The 26,180-nt window shown below is 42.7% G+C and overlaps 1 protein-coding gene across 7 annotated transcripts in view; it reads right to left on the reverse strand.

Annotated features, from left to right (window-relative positions):
- Positions 1-26,180, reverse strand: part of Fam227a (family with sequence similarity 227 member A) — a 76,995-nt gene that overhangs the window by 32,782 nt on the left and 18,033 nt on the right. The window contains exons 2-9 of one of the 7 annotated variants that reach the window (XM_047551357.1): positions 25,041-25,276; positions 22,299-22,381; positions 8,616-8,691; positions 7,866-7,942; positions 5,882-6,028; positions 4,004-4,105; positions 3,413-3,517; positions 1,338-1,461 (exon numbers count right to left, since the gene is read on the reverse strand). In XM_047551357.1, the coding sequence (XP_047407313.1) occupies positions 1,338-1,461; positions 3,413-3,517; positions 4,004-4,105; positions 5,882-6,028; positions 7,866-7,942; positions 8,616-8,691; positions 22,299-22,381; positions 25,041-25,182 (856 nt within the window). In that variant the 5' untranslated portion in view covers positions 25,183-25,276. Of the gene's footprint in view, positions 1-1,337; positions 1,462-3,412; positions 3,518-4,003; positions 4,134-5,881; positions 6,029-7,865; positions 7,943-8,615; positions 8,692-22,298; positions 22,382-23,662; positions 23,989-25,040; positions 25,277-26,180 lie in introns of those variants that run through there. The other 6 variants (XM_047551355.1, XM_047551350.1, XM_047551354.1 and 3 more) reach the window with 6 other exon arrangements.

Consider the following 26,180-nt stretch of genomic DNA (forward strand, 5'->3'; position numbering starts at 1 on the left):
AGTGTCAAAAATGGTGGTGCTTCCATGAGTACTTGAGAAACTTGGGCCCCTGAGCAAAGCTGCTGGTTCCTTGGACGAAGCCAGTGGACAGGAGCTTGATTACTGGGGATGAGTTGGAAGAAGATGGAACCTTGGGCAAAAAGACTGAGAAGGAAGAGCTAGGAGAGGGTCCGAGAGCGGCAGGCAGAATGCCACAGTGGTCAGAGACCTGGCTTTGGAGGCGCCAGCTAGACCGATCCCTGCCGCCTTTGTTTACCGTTGGGCTTCCATGATGCTCCATGTTAAGAAGATTAAACGGGTTTCAGGAAGGCACTGGCACAGCAGGTCTGAGACTGCTGGCCTCAGAGAGGCCTTAGGAAAGCCTGCGAGCCTGGCTCTTGGCTGGTGTCTGGGAACTCGGTGGGGCGACAGTTCCTTACTGATATAAAAACCTTCTCTGAAAATGAGAGGGCTCACTGTGCCAGACTGCATGGTGTGGCTTATGCCCACACCTTCTTTTCTAGAATTGTGATAAGTGATTGACAGAGGATTATCTTCATGATAATCCCTGATGACAACTTTGGCCACTGCATCTTTAATGGGCAGAGACATCACATACAGGTTGCTACATTTTCATTGCAGGAGGAAGAGTGGCTGGGTGGGAGTCCTTGTGGGAGGGGGACAGCACAAGGGAGCCTGTCTTTCCCCTTGGGATCCAGTTAAGTATCCTTACTGCATCACTACTCATGAAGTTTGGCCTTGATTACAGTTGTATGCTGACCTGCAAGTTCTTCTAATGTGGCGGGTGACTTTGGGAACCCCCAACACAGCAGAATGGGCAAAAAGTGCTTACTTGGCATAGAATCTAGTACACAGGAACCTTGCAATAAACAGCTTAGGAAATGTCGAGGCTAAACTGGGGCAGTGGGGAAGGGCACTGAAGGGCGGCTGTGTGTGCTGGATGGAGGGGCTACGGTTGGCCACTTGGGTCACATGGACTGTGGAAAGGTGGGATTATCTAACCAGCATACCTCTTTGGATCCTGCAGCCGTTGGCACAAGGTAAACCAACAGGGTTGAGCTGAAACTTGGGTATCTATTAAGAGAGGAGCCCACGCTCCCTGCAGAGGTAGCTGGGCATGAAAACCAGATGAGGAGGGGGCGTCTTGGAACTGCTTTGAGGCAGCAGGAAACTCCATACTCCTTGGAGCCCTAACAGTACACTTTACCCTCTGATATTTAGTAAAGAAAAACAAGGGCTTGAGGAAGGGTGTTAAGGCACCTGAGAATGGACCTAGGGCTCTGGTGGAGAACTTCCTTCCAGAACTGCAGCCCCAGGAGGAAGCAGTCAGCTCTCACCTGCAATCCACAGGTACATGGTGTCACAGATGTCCGACTTGAACTCGTGGGTGTTGAACCAGGACTGTGGGAAGCAGCAGCAGAAGCTGGTGTACAGAGCTTTGCTCAAAAGTGACGGCAATCTCTAGGGGAATGAACAGAGCTCAGGCAACCTCCTCGACATCTCTGCCCCGCAAGAGAACCCCTGACTTCAGAAACGACCTGCATTAAACTTCCTTCCCAACAACAAGCTGCCTTTCTGCTGTTTTTTTTTTTTTTTCCTTTTTCTCTTTCTTTTTTCCCCAGTACTAGTGATTGAACCCAGGGTGCTTTACCACTGAGCTCTATCCCCTGTCCTTTTTATATTTTATTTTGAAACAGAGTTTTGCTAAATTACTGATTGTCTGGCTTTGGATTAGTGATCCTCTTGCCTCAACCTGGAATTATAGGATTATAGGCGTGTACTACCCTGCCACAGCCCTGCCTGGTTTTTCTTCTTTTCTCTCTTGGTCCTGGGGATTGAACCCAGGGCCTTGCACATGCTAGACAAGCACTTGACCACTAAGCTACATCCCCAGCCCCTCTTCTTGTTCTTAAGGGGAGTAAAATCTGTTTTCTGGACAGATTTTCCTCTGTATCTCCTTACCCTATCAGAGGACCACTCCTCAGCCATTGTGTTGTTTGGCCAACAGCCTCCTCCCTCTCCTGAGCCCCTTTATGTGAGCGGTTAGCCCCTTCTGCTCTTGGCCAAAAAGTAGCCAAGAAGGTGACAAGAGATCTATATCCCTATTACCATTGCCCACGGCAGGAATGGCTCTTTTTTAAAATTTTAGTTGTAGATGGACATAATACCTTTACTTTTCATTTATTGATGTGGTGCTGAGGATAGAACCCAGAGCCCCACCCATGCGAGGCAAGCACTCTGCCACAGAGCCACAACCCAGCCGAGTAACGGTTCTTTTTTTTTTTTTTTTCTTTTAAAAAAATAGCTTTTATTAGTTCTTCAGATTTTGGTACTTTGTTAACAATTAGCTTTTTTTTTTTTTTCCCTATATGCTGTTTTTTTTTTTCTTTTTTTTTTCTCTTGATTTTTTTTTTTTTTTGTAAACAAATGGGATACATGTTGTTTCTCGGTTTGTACATGGCGTAAAGGCATACCATTTGTGTAATCATAAATTTACATAGGGTAATGTTGTTTGATTCATTCTGTTAGTTTTTCCCTTCCCCCCACCCCTCCCATCCCCAAGTAATGGTTCTTTATGTCATGTAACGTGTATGCCATCAGGATTTTCGCACAGTGTGTCATTTGCCTCTTAACTTTGTCTATATTAATTTTTTAGAACTACGTAGGTAAATCAATCAGTCTTTTCCCTGGGGCTCGTCTCCTCCAAGTCATATGTAGAAAGCCCTCCCTCACCGCCAGGCATGTTAAGTATCCAGTCATGTTTCCTTCTAGCAATCCCTTTAGTACTTATGTTCATATACACCCATATAAAAAGGACATACGTATGTTCACACTTTTAATTTTAATATTCCAGGTTTACTTAAATCCTATAGAAATCTATAAAATAGAAAAAAAAAGTCTCTTACAACCTCAGTCCCTAGAGATAAATATTGTTAAGAGTTTGGTAAATATTTTTCCAAATTTTCTTCTCTTCTTTGGCACATATCACCCAGCGATGGGGCTGTGTTCTGAGAAGTGCGTCGTTGGTTGACTTTGTCACTGCATGAACGTCAGAGTGTACTTACATAAACTAAGACTGCTGTGACGTCTCTGGGAAATAAAATCTCAGGCCATAGCCATAATATGCAATTCACTGTTGACCAAACCATCATTGTGCAGAGCATGACTATTTATGTATTTGAACACAGAGTTGTACGAATTGCTTTTCAATTAAAATATATCATTACATTTTCCAGCAGGAGCATGTAGAGCTCTACTGTAGTTTTGTAGCTGCTGCCTTAGAAGAGGGTGTACAGAGACACCACGCTTCCTAATCACTGCTCCATAGAAAGAATGCTCAGGGCGTGCTCTTGCCGCCAGAGGCGAACAGCAACCCAACATGCTGCTTTTCTGAGAAGGGGAGGATGCTCACTTTCAAGAGTGCCTCTTCAAAATGGGATCTGGACTGGCGAAACAGAAGGAGGGCGTAGTGCCGGGATATCCTGTTGAGAAGCTTGTTCTGGACCTCCTTGTTTGGCTGCCAGGAACACAAATGGGGAAGAAATCCCTGAGCCCCTGTTGAGGCAGCCAAGGGGCTGGCACTCCCTGAGTGCTACTCTCATCGTCAGGAATTGGCTTCTCCAGCTATTTAACCCCGTATGCTTTATGAAAACCTACTCACCTGTGGCATCAGATTCAGGAAACATGAGCCTAGAGGCAGCATGCTGTTGAAGAAGGTACACTAACTTTGAGCCATGGGTCCTGAGTTCTAATCTCAGCACTGCCCTGGACCCGTCACATAATGTGGACTAGTTCCTGTGGCTCAGGAGAGCCACAGGATGTTGGGTGATGGCTGATGTGCAGGGCCCACAGGTGAAACCTGGGTGGTGGGGGGACGAAGTGACAGAGGAGTCTGCAGGGGTGATCCACAGGATCCAAGGATCTGGTAGCTCATGTTAAAGAGGTTGGAATTTGTTCCAAAGAAAAGCAAGCAAGGAAAAGAAACGATCGGATTTGCATTTACCTGGTACCTTTCGTGAAATATCCACCAAAAGCTATCCAGCCACATGGCTCTGGGAGAAGGAGAAGAGAGAAACTTCTCTAATTCGCTCTCTGAACAGAAAGACTTGGGAAAAAAAATAAAAAGACAAAATCTACATTATATTTATTTTTCAAATTCACCTTGAGCCACAACCAGATTCATAACTGTCTTCAATTAAAACCTGCCTTTCCTCCCGTGCCTGTGGTTTGCCATTGCTATGAAGAGCACTAGCTCCTGCCAGTCATCTGTGGAGTCCATATATTTTGGAGTCATCAGAAAAGCTGCCTAATCTCAAAGTGAGTGCCACAATTTGCCTGGCCCTAAGCCAGGTGTTTTTATGTATTCTCATTTAATCCTACAATAATCTTATGAAGCACATATGGCCATCACAGACTAGGAAATGAGGCTTCACAGATTAGGAGACTGAGGCTTGAAGGGTGGAGAGCATTGACCTTGGCCAGCAAGGGGCAGAGCCAGAACTGGAACCCTAACTCTAGATGCAATTCTGTGTCTGCTTCCTCCAACTCTCACCCACCAGGACCAATCGACAGTGACCAGTGGCAACCCATGTAGATATCATACAAATGGAAAAGACTGGACCAGAAGATTCCTTTACTTTCCTTCCTGTTTTCAGAACTATCATTTATATAGCTCTCAGGTTTCCAAAACATTTTTTCATATAAATCATCTTTTGGTCCCAAATATCAACGATTCACACTATGTTATAAGCCAATGTTATCTGTGTGTTCCTGACACTAATGCTTCACCAAGTTAGGCTTTCTGTCTGTGTTGGCAGCCTTTTGCCACTTGGACCATCAGATTCTTTTGAGTGAATAACAAACATACAGGAGCTGGGGATGTGGATCAGTGGTAGAGTACCTGCCTGTCATGCATGAGATCCTGGGTTTAAACCCCAGCACTGCAAAATAAACAAACAAACAAACAAACAAAGGCATGGAATTCTAAAATTAAAACAAATTTAGCTTTCATTGTTATGTAACCAATCTTGAACCTTGCCCTGGATCCAAAGCTGCCACTGTCATATCATGTACTCAGATGGGACTGATTCAGACATGGCCACAGCCAGGCAGCAGGAAGAGGCCAGGAAGAAGGGAGGGAGGGAGAGTGGGAAGGACGAGAGGAGAAAGAGAGAAAGAGAAAGAGAGGGGGGAGGGTAGGTGGAGAAGTAGAAGAGATGGTCAAAGATGCTGGGTCCCAGGAAAGGCAGGCAACTAGTTAAGAACTGAGGGGACAATGACCAGAGCTGCTCTGGGGACACAAGAGTTAAGCGATCATGACGGATGAAGAGGCCCAGCTATAGAGCTGCTGGGGTTACTTCCTGGTGTCCTCCTCGGCTGGCCTCCATACGGTTCTCCCCGTCAGCACGCACACATGGTGTCCCGGGCTTGGCATGCTCTCCTCTCAAGGCACCAGCAGGTTAGAGAGCAAGTTCTTAGGGTAATGTGCTCACCATGAGGAACAGGAAGGAAGTATTCTAACTAACATGTGACTAGAAAGAAAAGTTCGGCTCACTGATATGCAATGGAGTAGCTGTCAGAGAAACACGGGCAGGACTTATAAAGACATGTGCCAATGAGGGTGCATGTCCACATTTTTTACCAATAGGTTAATTATCAAGATACCCTGGAGACCACTGCACTAGGACAAGGTGTCTAAGTTTGAGAGTGAACTTGGGTTGTGGTTCCCCACTCAGTACCCTGAAGCACATGGCCCCAGGCAGAATCCTCAGTTGCTCCTAGGCTGTGAAAGGGGGACAGCTGTGTCTGCCCACCCCCTGCCACCCTGCCATGGGTCAGAGCTGTCCCTTGGCCGGGTGGTCTGCGGGCTCTCTTTCCTTACCTTGCCACTGAAGGGGTTTTTCTCTGCCCGAATCACGTTGCCCACCATGTCACAGAAGTCCACACCATTAGGAAGCTCGTTGGGCCTGTAGTCATTAAATGTGGGAGGCTGATACAACTCAGCCAGAAGATTCTTATCTGCTGTTTTCTGAAGCAAAAGAGCAGAACATGAAAATGGGGACCATGGTTTTGACAGTTTAAAATAATAGGATAGCTTCCCCTTTTATTTATGAAGATAGTATAACAACCTCATAGACACTGAGAAAATGAGAGGATGTTCACAACCCAGCACCCCTTACCAGCACCTATGCACATGAGTTCTATGCTCCTTTAAAGGCTTTGAGCACATGTATCCAAATACATATCTAACTTTAAACGTCACCCACACACTTTTACATTCTGCTTTATCTACTTTACTTTAGGTTTTTTTGTATTGTCTCCAAAATCATCAGTTAAAATGCTATAATTTAACTAGACACAGTGGTGCACACCTGTGATTCCAGCAACTCAGGAGGTTGAATCAGGAGTGTTGCAAGTTCAAGGCCAGCCTGAGGAACTTAGTGAGTCACTAAGTTTTTAAGAGACACTTTCTCTCTTAAAAAATAAAAAGGGCTGGGAATGTGGTTCACTGGCAAAGCACCCCTGGGTTCAATCCGCACACACAAAAAAACCAACAACCAACCCTTGGGTCACTTTTTTGCATGAATTCCTTGAAATGGTAACACCAAATCAAAGGCCGTGACCATCTTTATGGTATTTAATATATACCATTCAACTGATTTTAGAACAAAATGAAAACATGATGATTATAAAAATATAAAAACAGAAAAGTAGAAAGAGGGAGTTGACTGCCCTCACCTAAAGGTACCCACTGGAAACTTTCTGACAAACTGAACAACCTTTTTTATTTTCTTTTTGGTACTGGGGATTGAACCCAGGGGCACTTTACCACTGAGTCACATCCCCAGCACTTTTTATTTTTTATTTTGAGACAGAGTCTCAGTCTCACTAAGTTGGTCAGCACCTCACTAAGTTGCTAAGGCCAGCCTCAAATTTGTGCTCCTTCTGCCCAGCCTCAGTCTGCCGAGCTGCTGGGATTACAGGCACCTGCCACTGTGCCTGGTGGCTGAACTACTTTCTCACTGAGCTGTGGTGACTGGCACTGGGAGAGCAGCTTGGTGATCTGCTGCACTGACCCTGAGTCATGTCAGCTCTGCTCCTTACTAGTCGGGCCACCTTGGGCAAGATAATCCTGCTCAGCCACCATCAATGGTGAGTAAGACAATTTCACTGCAGCCTCATTCATGAGTCTTCTTGCTGTTTGGAATTTGCAAGGCTAAAATGTATAAAAAGGTAACAATAGCATGCTGTTTTGCACACTCCAGCATTTAAAGCTTTGAGTGTTTATTTCCCGGATAGTTTAAAAAACAAGTAGAGAAAAAAAAATTTTTTTGTGGTAATGGGGATGGAACCTAGGACCTTATGCATGCTAGGCAAGCGCTGTACCACTGAGCTACACCCAGAGCAGGAAGTGGGGCCCTTCCATGGAGGAGCTGCAGATCACCTGACTTTCATCCTGAACCTCAACTTCCAGGGGCATTGGCAATGGTCGCTATAACTGCCCTATTCTGTGAGTCAAGCTACTCAGGAACCTGCTGTGTGGACAGTCTAGGAGCTGCCCTGCAGCATCTCAGTGAGACCTGAAGGCCTTATTTCTAAGGGGAAATACACTCTCAGTTCTAAAAGTAACACATACACATGGCTCTGCAATGCCCTCCCTTCTGGGGTGGGGTCATCTCTGCCCTTTTTGGGGGTTCATGAGAAATTCCAGAGTTGCCAAAGTATTGTAAGATCTTCTTTGTAAAAGGGAACTCTGTATTTCCCATTAAATCACCACCTAGGCACCAAATTCCCCTCCCCAGGAATAAAACCTAGTTCTTGCCTAGTAGAAACAATCAGAAACAGACCCGCAATCATTCCATTACCTTTTTTACAAAGGAAGACTTGACATTCTTGAATTCTGAGCCTTGGCAGATATAATGTGCTCTTCTCTGTTTCTTGACTGTAGAATGGAGGAAAAGAAATCAAAATGAGGAGCCACAGACAGTGTGCACGACTGGGCAGGGACTCGTCATTAGACCTAAGCTGTCCAATGACATTCACCGAGCTGATCTCACTAGGTCCCACCTGTCTGACTTACTGAGATCCCCCTCTATCAGGTTAGACCACTTGCTCTGAAGAGGTGGACAACTGTGTACCTTTAGGCATGTTGTTCTCCTCTCCCAAGCCGTTTCCTCTTCCACAAAATGTCTTTAAAGGGTCCCTGGGTGTGTCACAGAGTAGCTAGTCCCTAAATGGTACCCTCTTCCCTCTGTTCTTGCCAAACTTGAGGAAGTCAGACTTAAGTCTCCTCATCTGCAACTCTGAATTCCTACCCAATTGTGTTTCAAAAACTGGAAAATGAGGGGTGGGGCTGGGCTGGGTGGTGCAGTGCCTGCCTCCCAACAAGGCCTTGGGTGTGATTCCCAACTCTGCAGAAAAGCAAACAAAAACTTCAAAAATCAAAACTGAGGGCTGGGAGAGAGCTCAGTCAGTAGAGTGCTTGCCTTATAAGCACAAGGCCCTGGGTTCGATCCCCAGCACCGCAAAAAAAAAAAAAAAAAAAAAAAAAAATCAAAACTGAAAAACTCAAACCCCTGACAACCCCATCAAGGCGATGAGAAGGGATTTTTTGCCTCTGTCTCCTGCGCTGACGTGACTGTGACTTTTCTCTCTTAAAGCCTTCTTCTCCAATTCAAATTTTTCAATTGCCTTAAAAAACAGGAAGAAAAAAAAAAATGGGGCATTAGGGTTTAATGCAAATCCTGGGAATCAGGCCTTCTTCCTTGTTGGCGCCTAAAAGGCCTGGAGCAGTCTTGGCCAGCACTTCTTGTCTCCCCTGGGGGCACCATCCATGGTCCTGGGGTCACTGACATTCTCCCAAATACCATCAGTTCATTCCATACCACAGCCCTCTCACACTGCCCCTCTGAGGACACGATTTGGAACAGGGTTCTAATCACAGCCTCACAGGTTATAAGCGCCAGTTGAATCTCTCTGTAAAAGGGGGATAACAATACCTACCCTCAGGTTCCTTAGAAGGATCAGAGATGAAACATTTAGTGTACCTTAAAACACTGTCACAAAGGCTAGCAGATGGGGCTGCTCACTAAGGGGAAACTATCATTGTTATTAATCATGATACCCTGGACCTCTCAAGAATCTTCTCTTGATCTCTCTGATTCTCCACTCCCACCGCTTAGGAAAGGAAAGAAAGAAAAATGAACATCAGTGACCCACGACTTGCACTGATCATCAGACGAAAGCCCAGTACTGCACTGGGATAGCAGTTATCTCTGCACCAGGTGCTGGGTGCTATCTACCAGAGCGGAATAGATAATGAAACCAGTCTGGCAGCAGGAGTTGAGTCAGTTACTGCCTAGTGTATAAAGGGCACAGCAAACTGTGGCCCAAAGAGGTGGCCGGGGTGGCCAGGGATGAGTTCTGATTCAGCAGCAGTAGGTACAGACAGAGCTGATAAGCCACAGGAAGAAGAGGCAAGGGGTCCCTTCCCCCAGGTTACATGGGCACTCAAGGTGGCTCCTGGCAACACCCCACCCCTGCCCTGTGGGTCCGGCCGGCAATCAAGAACACCCAGGATCTATGTCCATGCTGGGCAGTCCCCCACCAGAGCCTGCTTCTGGAAGGATAACTTCATTCTTTTTCCTGGTTTAAAAAATTATTATTAAAAAAAAATCATAGATATGACATACACAATTTTTAAAAATCTCCTAACATTACAGAAGAATGTAATGCAATAGAGAGTAAAAAATTCACATCCTTTTGATCCCCTCTCCTTTCCAGAGCTAAGCCTATTAACAGTTTGGTGCAAATTGCCAAGTCTATTTCCTGCCACTCTGACATTTGACATGGCTCTGTTGGAGTAGAGGATCCGACACTTGACATGGTCTGTTGGAATAGAGGACTCAACATTTGACACAGTTCCGTTGATCGTCCTCCCTCTTGGGGGCCATAGGTGTGGCATGTCTCCATGTGTAGTTGCTTTTTAATATTAATAATCAATATATCATTAAAAACTTATTGGAAAAACATTGGGAAGGTTTTACTGCATTGGGACACAAAATAGTGCACAATGAAAATTTAGCAGTAATACATAGATAAATATATGAAAATAAACAATTGTAACTGTGCTTGAGTTTAAAGGAGCCTATGATTGCTTTAGTGTAATAATAGATGGATAAAGAGGCATTCCTCTGAGCTTGGATGCAGTGTTTAGCCTTTGTTGCTTTCCTAGTTTTAATAGTTGATTCTAGAGATACTTTACATAATAAAAACATTTAGGTTAGTTATAAATATAATTTGTGCTTTTCCTATGTTTAGTCTAATTCTTTGAGAATCAGAATAAGATTGTAGTCCGTCATTATATGAAATTAGAATAGACTAAATATTAACTATAAGTTTATTTCTTTGCCCTTTAATAACAGTAAAAATTTTTTACTGTTAAACACTGGAGTTCATAGTGGGGGTGGTTTCTCAGAAAATCTAGTAACATGTTTGTTCTGAAGGTTAAAGGCTGGCAGATCATGGTGCCTTCAGTTTAGCTGGGAGACAAGGTAGTTTTAATCTAGCTGGGAAATAAGGTTGTTTTGGTGTAGGCTGTCATATAGAGGGAATGTGTACTTTGAGAAGAAGCATAGATTGTACTTTTGAAGGTTTTTCTTATTTTAAACTAACCATAAAATGATATAATCATTAGTAAAGAAAAATATCTATAAAAAGCCTGGCAGAAAAAATAAAGACAGATTCAGCCTCAGAATACTTGGTGTCTCTGTGTGCTGTTTCTCCACCGCGCCAACGCCTCCCATCCACCTAGGACCCCCGACCACTGCTAGGGCTGGACCCCAGCAGCAGATCCATCCAGATTTATTTCCTATGCATTTATACACATAAAAAACTTCTGCTGAGAGCCAGGTGAACGTCTAAGTCCTGAGCCAAGTGTTGTAACAACCCTATGAGGTGGATATTGTTATTGCCATACATTTTACAAGAAATTGAAGCCCACGATGGTTAAATCATTTTCCCAATGTCACAATTTGAGAGAATAGTAAAGCAGGAATTTGAACTCTGACAACATTCCTCAAAAGCACACCCTTGCTCCCACAGATGACTGCAAACATGTGCAGAGAGTGTGCTTTCTACTTTACATGGAATCATTCCAGTGTTTGTATGTGTGTGTGTGTGCACTTTGCTTTTATCCACTATTCAATTTTTTAAAAAAATTTTTAGTTGTACGTGAACACAATATCTTTATTTATTTAATTTTATGTGGTACTGAGGATCAAACCCAGTGCCTCACGTGTGCGAGGCAAGCGCCCTACCACTGAGTTACAGCCCCAGTCCCACAATTTAATTTTAAACTATATTAAACAGTAGGGTAGAGAGGCTAACGCTAGTGGTCTCTCTCCTGTCACTGGTTTTTCCTGTATGAAAAGCAATTTGACAGGGGGATCCAAGATGGCGGGCTAAAGGGAGGCTGCCTTGGGTTTCAAGCAGAGGATATCTGTTTCTTGGTGAGGCAGTTTTTGCTGCTTATTGATCTCCTGCTGTTTACCCCATTTGTCTACTGTGTTCACCTGCAGTCAGTCAGCACATCGATGCATTTTTGAGTGAAGACTGCTCACTGTCAGGTGCCTATCACCCGCCATTTGCCTGCCTCTTGCCTGTCCATCCCCTTACACCTATCCATCACCTACCACCCAAGGTTCACCTCCTGATCATCCGACAACAGTCAGCAAACTGATCGCCGACTGCCTGCTGTTGCCTGGAAGTTCACTGTGACAGTACCTGCAGGTTCGATTACACGTGGCTGTCGCCATTTTGAGACAACAGCCAAGCCCCATAGGACCCCTGGCCAGACTGACTGAGCCCCGACTCCAGGATCCCTCAGCCCGACCGATCACTCCCTGCCTCTGAGGCCCTCACATTGACTGACTGCTCCCTGCCACCAGGACCCCCAGACCGACTGATTGCACCCGGCCTCCAGGATCCCACAACCACACCAAAACACCCCATCTCTAGGACCCCTGCCTGACCAACCGCACTCCGCCTCCAGGTCCTCCAGCCAACCACACCCACACCCTGAGCTGCAGCTCCCCATTTGCCAACACATTTGGAAGCCAGAGCAGCCATCTTGGATAATCCTGGAAGCTGTATCTCCCATCTTTAGGTGGGGCAAATCCCATCCTGAGATATCTGCTGGAGACTGGAAGCTCATTGTCAGGTACCTCTCATGCATCAGGCTACTGAAGACTGGGAGGTTTGAATACTATATGACTATTATAGTATAGATTTTCTTTTTTCTCCTTATTGAACAATTTTAAGTTTTTATTTCTTTACTTTTCTTGCTCTCTTTTCCTTTTGTTTACCGGTTCCCTCAGAGTCTCTTTCTCCCTTTTTGGCATGCTAACATCCAATTTCTTTTGATTACACTCTCACCCTTTCTATTATCTAGAACTTCTTTATATTCTTTTCTTATCCCATTAACAGCCACATTCTACATCCCTCTGCATCCTCTTTGTCCTCCATTTGAAACTGCAGACCTTATTGCAAACCTGTTTGTTTTACTGAAGATAATATTTGAACTCATTCTGTTTATTATGACGATTTTGTTATTGTCCTCATAGGGGCTATTTGGTCTAGGATTGCATAGTGTCTGAATTGGGCACTGCTAATATTGATCTCCCCTTAAAGAAAGGGTTTTGGAAACCTATAGGGTCACTATAAGCCAATAGGGGGAAATCTGCAATACCCCAGATCTGCACTGCTAGAGGGGAAGATACATGAACAACATGAAAAAACAAGGGAAGAAAATGATCCAAACAAATCTAGATTCCATATTAATAGAATCCAATGACAGTATGGTAGAAGAAATGTCAGCAAAGGACTTCAGATTATACATGACTAAGATGTTTCACGAAGCAAAGGATGAGATAAGAGAGCAAATGCAGGCAATGAATGATAATACCAATAAGCTGAAAGAGCAAGTGCAGGAAGCAAAAGATCATTGCAACAAAGAGATAGAGATTCTCAAAAAAAAAAACCAAACAGAAATCCTTGAAATGAAGGAAACAATAAACCAAATAAAAAACTCAATGGAAAGCATCACCAAAAGACTAGACCACTTGGAAGATAGAACCTCAGACAATGAAGACAAAATATTTAATCTTAAAAATAAAGTTGGCCAAACAGAGAAGATGGTAAGAAATCATGAACAGAATCTCCAAGAACTATGGGACATCATGAAAAGACCAAATTTAAGAATTACCAGGATTGAGGAAGGCACAGAGATACAAACCAAAGGAATGAACGACTTATTCAATGAAATAATATCAGAAAATGTCCCAAACTTGAAGAATGAAATGGAAAATCAAGTACAAGAGGCATACAGAACACCAAATGCACAAAATCACAACAGATCCACACCAAGGCATATTATAATGAAAATGCCTAACATCCAAAATAAAGATAAAATTTTGAAGGCTATGAGAGAAAAGCATCAGATTACATATAGGGGGAAACCAATACGGATATCAGTAGACTTCTCAACCCAGACTAAAAGCTAGAAGGGCCTAGAATGACATATTTCAAGTTCTGAAAGAACATGGCTGCCAACCAAGAATCCTATACCCAGCAAAACTAACCTTCAAATTTGAAGATGAAATAAAATCCTTCCATGATAAACAAAAGTTAAAAGAATTTACAAATAGAAAGCCTATGCTACAGAATGTTCTCAACAAAATATTCCATGAGGAGGAAATGAAAAACAACAATGGAGGTCAGCAAAGGGGGGAACTACCTTAGAGAAAAACCACTCAAAGGAGAAACCAAGCCAACTTAAAAACCAAAAATAAGCCAAATGACTGGGAATACAAATCATATCTCAATAATAACCCTGAATGTTAATGGCCTAAACTCATCAATCAAAAGACATAGACTGGCAGAATGGATTAAAAAGAAAGACCCAACAATATGCTGCCTGCAAGAGACTCATCTCATAGAAAAAGACATCCACAGACTAAAGGTGAAAGGATGGGAAAAAACCTACCACGCACATGGATTCAGTAAAAATGTGGGGGTTTCCATCCTTATATCAGATAAAGTGGACTTCAAGCCAAAGTTAGTCAGAAGGGATAAAGAAGGACATATCATACTGCTTAAGGGAACCATAAATCAGGAAGACATAATGATCGTAAATATTTATGCCCCAAACAACGGTGCATCCCTGTACATCAAACAGATCCTTCTCAATTCCAGGAATCAAATAGACCACAACACAATAATTCCAGGTGACTTTAACACACCGCTGTCACCACTGGATATATCTTCCAAACAAAAACCAAACAAAGAAACCATAGAATTCAATAACATAATCAATAACCTAGACTTAGTAGACATATATAGAATATTCCATCCATCAACGAGCAGATTGACTTTCTTCTCAGCAGCAAATGGAACCTTCTTGAAAATAGACCATATGTTATGCCACAAAGCAGCCCTTAGGAAATGCAAAAAAATAGATACTGCCTTGTGTTCTACCAGATCATAATGGACTGAGAATAGAAATCAAAGACAAAATAAAAAACAGAAATTACTCCAACACCTGGAGACTAAATAATAAGCTATTGAAGGAAACATGGATAACAGAAAACATCAGGGAGGAGATTAAAAAAAACTCTTAGAGGTCAATGAGATTGACAATACAACATATCAAAATCTCTGGGACACTATGAAAGCAGTGCTAAGAGGGAAAATTCATTGCATGGAGTGCATTCAAGAAAAGAATGAAAAGTCAACAACTAAATGACCTAACATTACAGCTCAAAGTCCTAGAAAAAGAAGAACAGATAACAGCAAAAGTAGTAGAAGACAGGAAATAATTAAAATCAGAGCTGAAATCAATGAAATTGAAACAAGAGAAGAAATTCAAAAAATTGACAAAACAAAAAATTGGTTCTTTGAAAAAGTAAACAAAATAGACAAACCCTTAGCCACACTAACAAAAAGAAGAAGAAAACTCAAATTACTAAAATTCATGATGAAAAAGGAAATATTATGACAGACACCACTTAGATACATAACATAATGAGAAGCTACTTTGAAAATCTGTATTCCAACAAAATAGAAACTACCAAAGATATTGACAAATTTCTGGAGACATATGCTCCTCCCAAACTGAACCAGGAAGACATTCACAATTTAAACAGATCAATATCAAGCAATGAAGTAGAAGAAACCATTAAAAACCTACCATCCAAGAAAAGCCCGGGACCAGACAGATTCTCAGCCGAGTTCTACAAGACCTTCAAAGAACTCATTCCAATACTTCTTAAAGTATTCCAGGAAATAGAAAAGGAGGGTACCCTAAACTCATTCTATGAAGCTAATATCACCCTCATACCCAAAACAGGCAAAGACACATCAAGGAAAGAAAATTTTAGACCAATATCCTTGATGAATATAGATGCAAAGATCCTTAACAAAATACTGGCAAACTGTATCTAAAAACATATTAAGAAAATTGTGCACCACGATCAAGTGGGGTTCATCTGTTGAATGCAAGGATGGTTTAACATCTGTAAATTAATAAATATAATCCATCATGTCAATAGACTTAAGGATAAGAATCATATGGTTATTTCAATTGATGCTGAAAAAGCATTTGACAAAATAGAACACCCCTTCATGCTCAAAACACTAGAAAAAATAGGGATAGTAGGAACATACCTGAACATTGTAAAGGCTATTTATGCTAAGCCCACAGCCAACATCATTCATAATGGAGAAAAACTGAAACCATTCCCTTTAAAAATGGGAACAAGACAGGGATGTCCTCTTTCACCACTTCTATTCAAAATTGTCCTTGAAATACTAGCCAGAACAATTAGACAGACTAAAGAAATTAAAGGGATATGAATATGAAATGAGGAACTTAAGCTGTCACTATTTGCTGATGACATGATTCTATATTTAGAGAATCCAAAAAACTGCTCCAGAAAACTCTAGACCTCATCAATGAATTCAGCAAAATAACAGGTTATAAAATCAACATGCATAAATCTAAAGCATTTTTATACACAAGCGATGAAACATCTGAAAGGGAAATGAGGAAAACAACTCCATTTGCAATAGCCTCCAAAAAAATAAAATACTTGGGAATCAATCTAACCAAAGAGGTAAAAGATCTCTACAATGAAAACTACAAAACATTGAAGAAAGAAATTGAGGAAGACCTTAGAAGATGGAAAGATCTCCCATGCTCTTGGATAGGCAGAATTAATAGGGTCAAAATGGCCATACTTCCAAAGGCGCTATACAGATTCAATGCAATTCCAATTAAAATCCCTATGACATTTCTCATGGAAACAGAAAAAGCAATCGCGAAATTCATCTGGAAGAAAAAAAGACCCAGAATAGCCAAAGCAATCCTGAGCAGGAAGAGTGATGTAGGGGGTATCACTATACCAGATCTTAAATTCTACTATAGAGCAATAATAACAAAAACGGCATGGTACTGGCATCAAAATAGACGGGTAGACCAATGGTACAGGATAGCAGACACAGAGACATACCCACATAAGTACAGTAACCTCATACTAGACAAGGGTGCCAAAAACTTACAATGGAGAAAAGATAGCCTCTTCAACAAATGGTGCTGGCAAAACTGGAAATCCATATGCAATAAAATGAAACTAAACCCCTATCTCTCACCCTGTACAAAACTCAACTCAAAATGGATCAAGGATCTAGGAGTTAGACCTGAGATCCTTCACCAAATAGAAGAAAAAGTAGGCCCAAATCTCCATCATGTTGGCATAGGACCAGACTTCCTTAACAAGACCCCCATAGCACAAGAAATAAAAGCAAGAATCAATAAATGGGATAGAATTCAAACTAAAAAGTTTTTTCTCAGCACAGGAAACAATCAACAATGTGAAAAGAGAGCCTACAGAGTGGGAAAAAATCTTTTCCACACACACTTCAGACAGAGCACTTATCTCCAAAGTTTATAAAAAATTTAAAAAACTTTACACCCAAAATACAAAGAACCCAATTAATAAATGGGCTAAGGAAATGGGCAAACACTTCACAGAAGACATACGGGTGATCAACAAATATATGAAAAGGTGCTCAGCATCCTGGTAATTAGAGAAATGCAAATTAAAACCACTCTAAGATTTCATCTAACTCCAATTAGAATGGTTATTATCAAGAACACAAGCAATAATAAGTGTTGGTGTGGATGTGGGGAAAAAGGCACCCTCGTACATTGCTGGTAGAGTTGCAAATTGGTACAGCCACTCTGGAAAGTAGCATGGAGATTCCTCAGAAAGCTTGGAAATGGACCCACCATTTGACCCAGCTATCCCACTCCTTGGTTTATACCCAAAGGACTTAAAATCAGCATACTATACTTTTTTTTTTTTTTTTTTTTTTTTTTTGCCGGTGCTGGGGATTGAACCCAGGGCCTTGTGCTTGCAAGGCAAGCACTCTACTGACTGAGCTATATCCCCAGCCCAAAATCAGCATACTATAGTGATGCAGCCACATCAATGTTCATAGCAGCTCAATTCACAATAGGTAGATTGTGGAACCAACCTAGATGCCCTTCAATTGATGAATGGATAAAGAAACTGTGGTATATATACACAATGGAATATTACTCAGACATAAAGAACAATGAAATTATGGCATTTGCTGGTAAATGAATGAAGTTGGAAAATATCATGCTTAGTGAAATAAGCTAAGCCCAAAAAACCAAAGGCCGAATTTTTTCTCTTATAAGTGCATGACAATATATAATGATGGGGGGTAGTGGGGGTAAGAGAAGAATGAAGGAACTTTGGAGGGTGTAGAGGAAAAGGGGGGTGGGAGGGGGTGGGAATGGAAAAACAGTAGAATGAAACAGTATTATCCTATATATATGTATGATTACATGAATGGTGTGAATTACGTTGTGTACAACCATAGAATGAAAAGTTGTATCCCATTTGTGTATAATGAATCAAAATGTGTCTGTAAAAATTAAAAAATATTTTAAAAAATAAAAAAGTGCTGTGAAATTTTTAAAAATGTGTGAAAAATCAACAAGTATAAGGAAATTTAAAAATGTTCCTCAGCCACTCAGTAACTGTTATGTAAAAAAAAAAAAAGAAAGAAGAAAAGCAAAAAAAAAGAAAAGCAATTTGATTCCATTTATTGAAGTTAAAATGTATTTCTAAGGCTCTATTCTGTAGAAATACTTGCTAATGATCACTAAGGTAGATGCACAAAAATATTCAAGTGTGTATTATCATCAAAGTTCCACTAAAACATTTAGCATTAAGGAAAAATTAAATTATGCCATATTTAACCTACAGAATATTAAACAGTCAGTAAAAGAATAGGGCAGGTCAGTAGTACTGATATGGAAAAATCTCTAGGAGGTATTTATGCTAAAATAAATAAATTAGAAAATGAATAAGAGAAAACAAAACAGGTTACTAAATAATATTTATGGCTATGTTAAAAAAGAGAGAAAACAGTAACCCCAAATTATGTAATAGCTATGAAAATAATAACCTAAAAAAGATCCGAAAGGACCAGGTGTGGTGGTGCACACCTGTAATTCCAGCGCCTCCGGAGGCCAAGGTGGGAGGATTACAAGTTCAAGGCCAGCCTGGGCAACTTACTGAGACATCGTCTCAAAATAAAAAGGACTAGAGGCGTAGTGCAGCGGAAAAGTGCTCCTGGGTTCAATCTGCAGTACCCAGACTAAAAGTTCTGAAAGGATGCCTGCCATTGGGTTAGCAGCAGTCGGTGGAGTGGGGGAAATGGGGAGAGGACTTCACTTTTGACTCACATACTTGGAGATAGTTTGAAAATTTCAGAATAAGTATGCATTGCATCGCTATTTAAGTTGTTGAAAGTATGACAAAACGATTAACTGGCGTTAAACTGACCCCCAAAATCAGGGTTGGACAAGTTGGGGAAAACTGAAAATGGCAGAGGCAAATTGTGAGGTCAGGATATGGAGGCAGAGAACTTGGAAAGCAAGATGCCCAGTGGGAGGGGGGACAGAGTTAGGGTGGAGAATTGGCAAAAGGTCAAGGAGTAGGGTTAGGACAGACCAAAGCAGCAGAGGGAAGTGATGGGGAACAGGAGAAGGAAGGAGGCCAGGGTAGGGGAGGACAAAGAGGGAGAAGAGGAGAGGGAGGAGGAGGGGGAGGAGGAGAAGGGTGGCCAGGAAAAGCGCTATGGACAGAGTGAGGACCAGGCCAAGCAGAACTCACAGGGATCCTCCTGAACTACAGAAAAGCACTACCAACAAACGACTTGGGTTGTCACGTAGAGCCCCTCTCACCTGCCTGGAGACACTGTCTGCAAAGCAGGCCGATAGACCTGTGGGAAGAACAGGAAGCAGTGGGACAGTGGCAGACTGGAGAGCTGGTGCCCTCCTAAGGCCAGCCAGTGCTCTTCGCTCCAGCTCAGGACCGCCATTTAGAAAGCAGACCCAGCTGACGCCTGCTTGGGTCCACTGGTGCAGAACAGTAAAAACATGGAGGCCCAGGGTGGGGCCCAGACTGCTGGTGAGTAACCTGCAGTGTAGATGAGAATCCTGCAGGTCAGCACGAGGACTTGCCCACAGCACACAGGATCCCCCACCGAGTAAGTCTTCATCCTTCCCATCCTCCTCCTCACCGACACCAGGTGTGGAGGGAGGCAGATGAACAATCTGGGCAGCCCTGAGCTGACTCTCTGAAGGACGCACCTGACTCCACTGAGGAGCAGATCCTCAGTAGCAACTCGGACAGGTGACATTGCTTTGTGGCTCTCATTTTCAAATATTCCTCATATGCCCCAGAGTTCTTAAGTTAAATGGAAAATAAAAATCAAATGCACACTGGTACCAAATCTAAAGACAGCCAAAAGGCACGGGCAGAGGACTTGAGCCTGTGTTCTTCCTCTTACAGGAGCTGAGCCACAGCCCACTACTTGGTGACCTTTAGGATGCCTACCTCCCATAAGCTGTGTGTGTGTGAGTGTGAGAGAGAGTGAGTGAGAGTGAGAGTGAGAGAGAGAGAGAGAGAGAGAGAGAGAGAGAGAGAGAGAGAGAAAGAAAGAAAGAAAGAAAGAGAAAGAGAAAGAGAAAGAGAAAGAGAAAGAGAAAGAGATGGACAGAGACAAAGACGGAATTATTGGAGGGCTTATTTTTATTTTCTTTTTAATAAAAATGAATCAAAATTAACCCTTAGACTTCCAGTTTCTGATCCAACATTTAAGAAGCTCAGAAATAACGACTATGTCCTCAAAAGTAAAAAGCAGAAAAGTCAACTCTTCTTAGGCATGTCAGAGAATTAAAGCCACAGGGCAAGTTGCTGCTCCTAAATCGGGGAGAGAAACTGGCAGATACAGGTAATCACAACCCAGGATCAGAAACTTCCATAAGAACCAGTTGAAAAATCTAAACTACCATTGATGAATTGCTGGAGGTTCAGTGTAGACAGCTCTTGAGAGTTAAAAACTCCAGATGACAGGCTGGGGTTGTGGCTCAGTGGTAGAGCGCTTGCCTAGCACGTGTGAGGCACTGTGTTCTATCCGCAGCACCACATATAAATAAATTAATAGGTAAAATAAAGGTATCATATCTATCTACAACTGAAAAAGAAAACCCTCCAGAAGTCACAAAAATTAATTCAAAGTGGATCACAATCCTAATTGTAAAATGCAAACCCATAGAAAATAACACAGATGAAAACTTAGGTGGCTTTGGTACTGGTGATGACTTCTTCGATATGACACCAAAGGCACAATCTACACAAGAAGGAATGCTGGATTTCATTAAAATGAAAAATTTCAGCTCTGCCAAAGACAATGTCAAGACAATGAAGCGACAAGTCACAGACTGGGAGAAAATATTTGCAAAAGACATAGACGTCTAAAGGACTGTTAACCAAAATACACAAAAAACTCTGAAAACTCAATGGTAAGAAAACAACCCCATTAAAAACTGGCCTAAGACCTTAACAGATTCCTCACTGAAGAAGACAAACAGATGGTTGACAAGCACATGAAAAGATGAGCCACCTCACATGTCATCAAAAATGCAAATTAAAACACACCTATTAGAATGGCCAAAATCCAGGTTACTGACACCATCAGATGCTGGTAAGGAGGTGAAGCAACAGGAACTCTCATCCATTGGTGGTGGGAATAACAAAATAGTGCAGTCACTTTAGAAGAGAGTTTGGTAATTTCTAATAAAACTAAACATACTCTTACCATAAGATGGAGCAATTCTGGTCCTTGGCACTTAACCCAAGGAAGCTGAAAACATATCCTTCCACATGAAACCCTATAAAGGGCTATTTTTTAATAGCCTTATTCATAGTTGCCAAAACTTTGAAGCAACTAAGATGCCCCAAGAAGGTGAGTGGATAAATAAACTATGGTATATCCAACCAAAGGAATGTTACTAAACACTAAAAAGAAATGAGCTACCAAACCATGAAAAGATACAGAGGGAAATTCAAATATGTATTACTAGGTGAGAAAAGCCAATTGAAAAAGCTATTTCTTGTATGATTCCAATTCTATGACATTCTAGAAAAAGTAAAACTACAGAGAGTAAAAAGATCAGTGGTGGCCAGAAGTTAGGGGTAGGGAGAGATGAACAGGTGAGCATAGAGGAGTTTTAGGACAGTGTAACTATTCTGCAGGTACACATTGGGAGGGGCTGGTCATGATGTGTCCAAATCCACAGAATGTGCAACCCCAGAACCAACCCCAGTGTCAACCATGGATGTTGAGTGGAAACAGTGTGTCAGCACAGGTTCATAGATTGTAACAACTGAGGTGTGGAACTAGTGCCTATGTGGGGGATGGGGGTATACGGAACAACTACTTTTCATTCAAATTTATTGGGAATGTCAAACTTTGTTTAGAAAGTCTATTTATTATTATTGTTGTTGTTGTTGTTATTATTCCAGGGATTGAACCCAGGTGCACTTAACCACTGAACCACATCCCCAGCCCTTTTTATTTTGAGACACAGTCTCACTAGGTTTTGTACAGCCTCTCTCTGAGTTGCTGAGGTTGGCTTTGAACTCATGATTCTCCTGCCTCAGCCTCCTAAGCAGCTGGGATTACAGGAGCCCACCACCATGCCCAGCTCAATTAATTTTAAAAATTGAACTTGGAGACCTCATTTGTGCAAACATACTTTCAAATATGTGGAGGAGCTTGCAGGGCACTGCTACATCTTGATGACCCCCAGGGCCCCTCCCAGAATCCTTGCCTCAGCTCTAGCACTTAAAACTCACCAGGCTTTCTGTCCACGGGCCGTGCTCCAGGACTATATCCCCAATCTTCTGATGCACCTGGAGCATGGAGCCAATTAGGCAGGCTGGAAGGTGAGTCAGATAAGGAAAGTTTCCAGGTGGTGACCACCCACGAGAGGATGGGGCTTGCCTGGCAAGAAGGGGCCCATCTGCAGGGTCTCTCCATTTATTTCCTCTGCAAATATGCACTTTTCCTGGGGATGGAACCTAAGACCTTGCACATGCTAGGTAAGTATGAGCTACACCCCAAGCCCCACCACACCTCTTCATCTTAAGAGAGTTGCTTTCTATGTATAAATGAAAGTTGACCATACTGCAGACACCTTGGAAAATACAAAAAGGAGAAAAGAACCATTTTGTAATGCCACCAAGTGAACAATTCTGTTAGACTCAGGGGAGATTTCTTTTCAGTATTTTAAATATTTTTTTTAGTTGTCAATGGACCTTCATTTTATTTATTTATATGCGGTGCTGAGAATTGAACTCAGTGCCTCCTACATGCCAGGCAAGTGCTCCGCCACAACCCCAGCCCATCTCCCCTGTTATTATGAGCATTTTCTGTATGGTTAATCTTCATAATAATCATGTTCAATAACATTGTACTAATCCACTTAAAGGATGCACCTTAATACATTTAAGTGTTCTTGGCTATTGAATGTTTAAGCTGTTTACAACTTTTTGCAGTTATAATGAAGCCAGCCAGAGACCCCACCCAGAAGACCCTTGCTACACTTTAGCAGAAACTCCCACCATATCTGTATCATATAAGTTCTTCTTATCAGAAAGCTTTATAACAGAACATCAGCAAAAATTTCTACAAAAAATGTAGATGTGGGATAGGACTTCCTATTTCTAGTGAGGACTAAGTTATTCTGACTTACAAAAACTAAGTTTGGCCACAGACTTGAGATCACTTCTGCTTTTGTTTTAAAATGTCTGACTAATCTAAAAAATGGGACAAAAAGCACTTTCTGTGAACTCAGGAAAAAACATATATAATACTGTTTTGTAGACTTCAACGAAAATGTAAGTCCTTAAGTCCCTCCTCCCACTGGCTATAAAGTTCAAAGAATTTCCAGATTCCTGGTCCATAAAATATTTTAGTTGATAGACTCTTGGGACTCTGCAGTCCACAAACCTGCTTCCTGAAAAGTCCTCAGGTATCCAGCCTCATCTGTCCTATATCAGTAACTAATACTGTGGTGCCACCTGGTCATGCAGAGAGTGGTTTCCGGATTTTGGAATATTTAAGAGAGATTTTTCAGGTGAGGGATGACTGGGTCAGAGTATCCTGACTTTGTTTATCACTGCTGAAATATGCCCAGTTCTGAGGCTGCTCCCCTCACCCCTCCACTACTGCATTTCCTCCCATCTCAGTCTCGGTGGAGGCACAGCCTTGGTGAAGGCCCCACACTCCTCTCACATAAGGCAGGGTTCATGCTACTTCCTTCATCCTCAAAACTGTGACCAGCTGGAGAATACTTGATACCTCGAAGGGATGGGACGAGTCACAGAAAGTGAAATGGATCCGCTGGGTTGAGATGAGTGTGGGATTAAGAAGAAAGAATCAGAGAGCAAAGCGAGACCCCGAGGCACATTCAGGGTTCCTACTTTGCCACATCTTGAGGAGGCTTTGGAGAGACCCGAAGGTGAGGGTGAGAGTGACACAGGCATGACGTGGAGTATGACTGGGCAAGTCCTGGGTCACTTATCACCTGAGGGCACTAGTTGCTGTGTCCTCCAGAAGATGGGTGCTGTGGCGCTGGGGCACAGTTCTGAAGTGAGACGAGGATCAAGGAAGGCAGGACCTGGGAAGAGAGGTGCTGGTGCCCTGGATGATGCCGGAGGGGCAAATGTGGAGCCAAGGCAGAGCGCTGGCAGGTGAGGTGAGGCGAGGCGAGGACAACGGGAGGTAGAAAGCTGGGCTGTGAGCTCACTTGTTGAGGACGGAGGGTTGGCCTACGACCTCTGAGAAGGTAGAGGGAAAGGAGACAATGGGGAAAAAATGAGCCTTTTCCCTCTTCTTCCTTATTCTTTCAACAAATACATCCAGGACTTCTTTGTTCTGGGCTCTTTCTGATTATCTTACGTAAAAAAAAAAAAAAAAAAATCAAGTAAAGACAGGTGCAGTGGTACACACCTATAATCCCAGCTACTCAGGAGTCTGAGGTAGGAGGATCACAAGATTGAGGCCAGCCTCAGCAATTTAGCAAAACCCCATCTCAAAAATAAAAATGAAAAGGGCTAGAGATATATCTCAGTGGTAGAGCACCCTGGGTTCAATCTCCACAAAAGAACAAAAACAAAACTATCAGGTCAAACAATCCTTCATGGTCTCACCTTCTTTTAGAGGGTAGATAAGGGCTTAAGAATTAATGAATTGCTGGGTGTGATGCTGCATGCCTATAATCCCAGCAGTTTGGGAGGCTGAAGCAGGAGGATCGCAAATTCAAAGCCAGCCTCAGCATCTTAGTGAGGTCCTAAGCAACTTAGTGAGACCCTGTCTCTAAATAAAAAATAAAAGATGTTGGGGATGTGGCTCAGTGGTAAAGCACCCCTGGGTTCAATCCCCATTACCAAAAAAAAAAAAAAAAAAAAAAAGAATTAACGAATTAATAGATGTGACCAAAGTGAACTAGTTAAGTGATGAGTGTCACAGTCTGAAGCACTAACTGCTCCTCAGGGGTGGGACTCTGAGTGCTGTTGATACCACCAGAAGGATACAGGGGGGATGCTCCTGAAAATCCTTCCTCATAGCCCTCTCCATTGCCTTCCGTGCACTGAGCGAAACCATCAGCTTCTCGTTCATTGGTTTCATTGGTAAGGCGATGACATTGATGACCTCCATCTTCTTGGAACAATCCATTGTCCAATTTCTCGTAAATTGGCTAACAAAGAGTTTCCACGTTTAAAAGCCTCTCATTTCCCACTCCAGTCTTGCTCTCTGTTCAGACACCCTCCTGGAAATAAATCACAAATAGCAAATAGCACAGAACCATCTTAGAAAACAGGAGAAAGAGATGGTCACGCTCTTCTGGTAAGGGGCAGCTGTCCAGCACATGACGCCCGTGCTCCAGGGGAGGAAGGGCCTCACCTGTGAAGGTCACCTTACTGAGGACTTTGAGGCACACACGCTTATTCTTTCAGCCTGCTGAGGCCCACCCTTCTCTCCACTCAAAATAAAAACTGTTCCAGTTTTTAAAATAATAAGAGCACTAAAAACTTAGCACTCCAGATCACCAGGCAAGTCAGTTTCCAAACCAGAAATGAAATCAAATCGCTTTGCCCCTCTGAGCCTCAACTGTAAAAGCAGGGGATTTGGATTAAAGTGGCTCTAAGACCCTTCCCAGATCTCAGATGTTGTGATTCTAGATACTGGGTCCATTTGCTCAGCGCTGGACTCCCCATCTACCCAGGCCTTTCTGCTCCCCCTCAGAAACCTAGCCTCCCCACTACTCGCATGCCTGCTCTCTTGGGTCCTTGATTCTTGGCCAGGGGTCCATCACTACCATTTGTGGGCCCTCCATATCCACAGCCTAGGGTTACAGGCCTGGTTATAATGAGGTCCAAGACTCAGACCCTGTCCTCAAACAGCTCATAGAGAAGAGAACAAGAGAGAAAAGGTCAAGTATGGTGGGAAGATAAACCCGGATGCCCTTGCACCATCTCCTTCCTCCCTCCTGGTTCAGGCCTTCTGCTCCACCCTCTTCTCCCCAGTCATGCATCCCATCTGCCTGGCCCACTGACCGCCTTTCTGGTCCCTGGCCATGCTGTGCCCTTTGTGCCTCTCTGGCTTTGCACATGCTGTTCCATCTACTGGACTCAGCCCAGGTGACACATCTTTTGGGAAACCTCAGATTATTC

This window comes from Sciurus carolinensis, chromosome 4 (assembly GCF_902686445.1).
Source record: "Sciurus carolinensis chromosome 4, mSciCar1.2, whole genome shotgun sequence".
Taxonomy (NCBI): Eukaryota; Metazoa; Chordata; class Mammalia; order Rodentia; family Sciuridae; genus Sciurus; species Sciurus carolinensis.